The sequence below is a fragment of the Liolophura sinensis genome, chromosome 7 (genome assembly GCF_032854445.1).
Source record: "Liolophura sinensis isolate JHLJ2023 chromosome 7, CUHK_Ljap_v2, whole genome shotgun sequence".
NCBI lineage: Eukaryota > Metazoa > Mollusca > Polyplacophora > Chitonida > Chitonidae > Liolophura > Liolophura sinensis.
The window spans coordinates 56875013-56880891 of record NC_088301.1 but is presented as its reverse complement, the minus strand read 5'-3'; the positions used below and the strand labels follow the sequence as shown (position 1 = coordinate 56880891).

The window sequence follows — 5879 nt, the reverse complement described above, 5'->3', positions numbered from 1 at the left end:
TGTGCATGAAGACCTGGAATTTGTACCAAACAAATTCAGGGGAATATCCAAAATACCATAATTTCTTGAGAAAGAGTGAATTTTGTGAGTACAAATTATATAAGCCGTTGGGAGATTTCAAAACACCTTCTGAGATCAGATGAAAAATTCTTTATTTTTTAAGCTCTTAATTCATTTTTTCTATAACAACTGATTATCAAAACAAATGCTCAAATCATCGCCTTTGCTCTATGTTGAAGTTTGTGGCTAAATTTCTTTATAGTTCCAGCAGGTCTTTCAGATGAAAAATGGGGGGAAGTGTATGGAATTGGAACTATGGACCTAAGGAATTAGGGCATTGTTTCCGAAAACGCTACAAAATCAGTATAACATATACAATAAAAAGGAAAATAACTGTCGTTTCTTCCAAATAATGTGCTGGTCATATTTCACTGTGTTATAGATACTACAGTTACAATTTATTATCTCCTGGTCCCGTACACCAACCGAATACCGATGGCAGTCCGTCCTATATCGAAGGATATCGTTCTCAGTAAGGCCAAGTCGCTCAACATCCCCTGTTATGAACAAGAAGCGGAGAAAATCACAGGTAAATGTTTGTATGTGTTGCACAAAGAGCATGCTGATGAATAGGTTCTGAAGACAGGTTACAATGGCTATGTACGTCACTGAGAGGATTGTGTATGTAACACTGGTTTACCAGGAGTAGGTAAACATGAGCTTTAATTCCTGAGTCTGTATCTTGTTTCTTGTCTTGTCTTCAAGAGAGTTTAAAACTGATTATGGACTTCGTGCTCAAAACTTTTAGTCGACTGTGCGTTTCCACCTGCTGACCAATGTCTAATACATGATTCCCTTATTACAGACTGAGACATTAACCATCCTGTGGTTTGCAGTATATGAACACATTTATTTTTTCTATTCCAGAATGTATAAATGTCATCTTGCGGTCTTACGAGCGGTTGGATGAAATAGTTGAGGTCGTGCCTGAGGTTAAATATGGCCGCACTTGTGGACACCGCCCTACGACAGACCAAAACCCATACAACGCTTGGTAAGCTTAATAATTTCAGAGTAGGGACATTAGTCGACCAAAAATTTGATTTTTAGATGCTTTAATACATTGTATTTACTTCTGTTCAATAAAACATCATTATAAACGCACTAATTCACAATAGCTGCAACATTCCCTACAAGTCAGAGCAAGTCGCAACAATACGGGAGGAACAATACATCGTATATAATTTGGTCAGTCATAATAATCCTCACAACAAATGCACACCAATCAGACCTCAATCTCCCCAGCACCCCCAACCTTCACCTTTTATCCCACCCGGCACCTCTTTGCGTTACTCTTTCACACAACAGAGGTATAAAACCGTCATGCCTGCAACCTGTTAGGTTTTCGAGTCGACTTGCATCCAGGACCTATTTTAAAAGATAGCTCGAAACATCATTACTGTTTGTAAAGAATGTACGACTACATACGATGCACATGCATTGCCAGTGGTTTTGTACCCTTTAGGTGGCCTGTTTGGGAACTCTAGAACCTAAAAAGGTAGATTAATTTGGATGCACACGCAACAATACACAAAAAAGTAGACCACTGTAAATTCCATATATAAAGAATATATACACAAGTTGTGTAAGTTTCTGTGAGTTTCAATCGAACGACCGGTTTCGGAATCTGGGGTTTCAAAGTCTGATTTAAGGTTTCATCAAAAGTAGTATTGAGGAAGCTTTTTGTCTCTCATATGGCCGTTACAGTATCGCCTCATGGGCATCCAACGTGTAGACAAAGCCTTCCGTACAAATTCTAAACACAAATGCTTAAACATTTTCCTAAAATATTCTCAGGTATTACAAGTGTGACATCAAAGGTGCCGCTACAGGTAAACTATCAGGTAAACGAGTGGGGATCAAAGACAACACGGCTGTGGCGGGAGTCCCGATGATGAACGGCTCTAAGATAATGGAAGGTTACGTTCCTGAGTTTGATGCCACCGTAGTAACAAGGGTCCTAGATGCTGGTATGTCATTAGATGATTTTGTTTTTTGTATTTTCTGCTATTTATTGCAAGTGAATTCAGTGAAAATGGGATATTATTTCCAGTGACATGTAGAGTATACATTTCTTTGAATGAGGTTACATTGTACATATATATATATATCCTATTTTTGTGTGTTATACGTAGGAGGGCATATTGTGGGAAAAGCTGCTTGCGATGACATGTGCTTTGATGCAGGAGGCTTTACAAATTCTATAGCACCCGTCTTAAATCCAGTCGATAAGCGCCATCTGGCGGGAGGGTCGAGTTCTGGCTGTGCGGCTTTGGTAAGGACTCAAACATTGGCCTGTGAACCGATCAATACAGCAAAGTAAAATACCATACAGTAAATGGTACCCAAGGATATAACATAATGAAAATGCCTACGGGTATCTCCCTTGCCATCTTCAAAGTCTTGAAGGCATTCTGAACAAGGTAGGTCAACGAGCAAACAATGTGTGGGTTTTACCAAGAGCACATGTAGGAACATTCAGAGTGAAGTTTAATGGAGTGCTCCGAACGCTTCAGTGCAATCTCGCCTACCGCCAGGTTAAAGCATACGGCTGGACTGCAAAGGCTAGCCGTAGGAATGTGCAACTCTAGCGCCCCACATAACATTACATGCGGTATCTCTGAATGGGACACAGATTTATTTATGACAGTCCATTTTCTTTCACGCTGCTGTAAAAAAATTACGCTAAGTTGTGAATTATCGCAATTATATATATATATATATATATATATATATATATATATATATATATATATATATATATATATATATATGGTTTATTCAGACAACTGATCTCATCCACGTCGTTCTGTTTCCAGTTGGCAGCAGGTGAGGTTGATTTGGCGGTTGGAGGAGACCAGGGAGGATCTATCAGAATCCCCGCTGCGTGGTGCGGTGTAGTGGGACTCAAGCCTACCTACGGACTGGTACCGTACACAGGGGCAATGGCCATGTTACCATGCATTGATCACCTAGGGCCTATGACCAGAAATGTGTCCGACTGTGCACTGCTACTCGAGGTAATGAAGAGTTAAACTGTGCAATATTCTGAGTTGAAATATTTTTATAATAATTCTGTTTGCGGTCAGTCCAGGTCTGATACAAACGACCGCAGGAATCGTGTGCAATCAGCATTTGTCTGTGGCTCTGCTGCAGATATTGCTCCGCCGTAGGTGTCATCTAGAAGTGACAACCGAAAATAGAAGAGTCATATGTAATAAAACATGCAATGACTTTTCAGTTGACCCGTATACAAAGTTTTACGGACATTGGACACTGTAATATTGGCCTCTGCCTTCACTGTCGCTCTGAGTTACTCATCATGTCTGATGAAATTGCCATTTTTGTATATGATATATCTGTTGAACAGATACTACATGGAATAATTGCTTCTCCACAGGTGCTTGCGGGATATGACGATGGCAGAGACCCAAGGCAGATACAGGATGTGTCAACACAGGATTATACAGCTATAGTATATGCCACTTTTGGTTAAAATAGCTTGACAATGAATTCATTCCATTTTACTGTAGATTTGTCTGTGAACTGTTCTATATATTTCGCTGTACGTCAATGGTATTTGACTAGTGTGCAATTGCTATGTCTTATACTATTTGTGCTTCAAACTATACAAGGATGATTATTAAAAGTATAATGTTTTAGCTTTCCAAAGATCTGACGGGAATGCGCATTGCTGTTGTTGAAGAGGGATTCCACGGCGCTCAGCAGGAAGTAGAACAAGTTGTCAGAAATGCTGCTCTCAAGTTAAAAGACTTGGGTGCCGTGGTAGAGAGCGTCAGAGTTCCAATACATCCAGATGGTACATCTTTTTTCTGCAATTTATAGACAAGGACAAGGGTTAGATAATTTAATGATTACATAGCAGAAAGTTAGCCGTCATTAAAGTGCCTGCCATACGATGCCTGCCTTTGCACAAGACATATACTGTATCACGCAGGATAATGGTCATTTTATACTGATGAAATATTTGTTTAATTTACTCTACTTTGTTGGGTCGAGTCACACCTAAGACTTTAAAAGAGGAAGTTGTAACTTCCTCGCTTAGCGTTTAGCATGAAGGGAATAGTGCAACGACTGGTTGATCAGTATAATTTGCTCGGGCGGGGCAGCTTACTTGCCTTTGGTAAGGCATCTCAGTAAACCAGCACTAGATAAAAGAGCGGTGGAAATCCGTCCTGCAACAAGGAGGCACATTACATGCACTCTAAGGATTTCTTCGTCGTCATATGACTGAAAAATTATTAAGTACGACGTTAAGCCCCAAGCACTCACTCACTCACTCTACTTTGTAGTCTCGAAAAACTTGGCTTAGGTTGAATACCGGCACATAGTAACCATTGTACTGTTTTACTGCTTATTTCAGCATTCATATCTGTGAAGATCATTTCTGATGCAGTATCTGGAAAACATTATCTAGGAACATATACATAATTATGGCACAGTATGTATCGATAAATCAAACCGCATTTGATTTTTACTCCAAAATGCTTTTATTCTTCAAGGATTTCACATTTTCACACCACTTACGATGGAGGGTGCCTACCAAACAATGATGAAAGATCACGGTAAGTTATACAAAACCATTGTAATTTCCACCGTTTGTACATTAAATAGATTTTTTTCTAAAAATTTATCAGGGAAATGAAGGAAAATGTAACTCTATGGCCACTTTGGGAGAAATTCCGGTTGCCATAAACACTAGGCCAACCCCCATGCATGTCTTTATTCTCTTTTTAAGGTTTTCCTGCTGGCCTCAGAGGAACTCGCTTTTTGTCATTGCTGGATGAAGTAGCACATCGACAGACATCACGTCCTTTTAATTTTTCTGAGCCATTGCGTCTAGCAATGATTCTCGGGAAACACTTAATGACGACCTACAAAGGCAGGTTCTACGCACGGGCACAGAATCTGGTCCGTCTCCTCACAGCTGAATACAATAAAGTGTTGGAGAGTTATGACGTCATGATAATGCCGACTACATTGAAAACTGCCCCTAATGTGTTGCTTCAGGACTCCTCTGTCGCCGGTAAGCGTGAAGTTTTAATACAGATCAGTTCCTTTTCCAAACAAGACGAAGGAAAAGCTCTACACATCGATTTCCGATAAAAAGTACTGCTAAACCATGCAATGAAAAAGTGTTAGACAATAACCATATTCATGCTAATACATGTATACCAAATTTTATTAATATCTCGATTTTCCCAATCCCTTGTTTTAACTGTATGCTTCGCAGAAAGACTAACGGCTGGCAGTGGCCTGGGAAGGAATACAGCTCCGTTCAATGCAACTGGTCATCCTTCTCTCTCAGTGAATGCTGGTCACGTGGGCGGTGGACTTCCGGTGGGCATGATGATTACTGGCAGACATTTTGATGACGCTACGGTCCTCCACGTGGCATATGCCTTCGAACATATTAGAGATAACCCCACATTTACTTCAATATAAACTCATGAATATATCATAGTGTCTGTATAGGAATGCTGTCAGTACATCACAGTATATTTGACTACTTTGTGTGAAGGCATTTGAATTTGTCCCTTGTTTAGTGAGCCACTTATATATAGTTTAACGCGATTGTATGAAATATACCCAAAACAACTTAATCATTTAGATGGATTGAAGAGGGAAAAAAGTAGCTTGAAACTGAGTCTTGTCAGTGTGGACGGGCATGGATTTGGAAACAGTTTGGGTCAATCTAACATGTGCTGTGTTTTGACGGCGATGTAAGGTAAGAATAATTGATTTAACTAAATCATTCATTCATTTATTCGTTCACATAGCCAGCCATGTGAAAAGGT

The 5879-nt window shown here is 39.8% G+C and overlaps 1 protein-coding gene across 1 annotated transcript; it reads left to right on the top strand.

Moving 5' to 3' along the window:
• Positions 1–482: 482 nt before the first annotated feature.
• On the top strand, positions 483–5526 carry LOC135471050 (amidase-like). Its single transcript, XM_064750099.1, has 10 exons — positions 483–589; positions 928–1054; positions 1858–2030; positions 2196–2335; positions 2880–3080; positions 3461–3535; positions 3724–3880; positions 4584–4646; positions 4820–5107; positions 5315–5526. The coding sequence occupies exons 1-10, from the start codon at positions 496–498 to the stop codon at positions 5524–5526; spliced, it is 1530 nt and encodes a 509-aa protein (XP_064606169.1). The 5' UTR covers positions 483–495.
• The last annotated feature ends 353 nt before the right edge of the window (positions 5527–5879 follow it).

Coding starts and splice junctions, on each gene's coding strand:
- LOC135471050 (XM_064750099.1), top strand. CDS start 496: ATGGCAGTCCGTCCTATATCGAAGGATATCGTTCTCAGTAAGGCCAAG. Junction 3,536..3,723: donor CACAGGATTATACAGCTATA/GTATATGCCACT, acceptor ATAATGTTTTAG/CTTTCCAAAGATCTGACGGG. Junction 4,647..4,819: donor AACAATGATGAAAGATCACG/GTAAGTTATACA, acceptor TCTCTTTTTAAG/GTTTTCCTGCTGGCCTCAGA.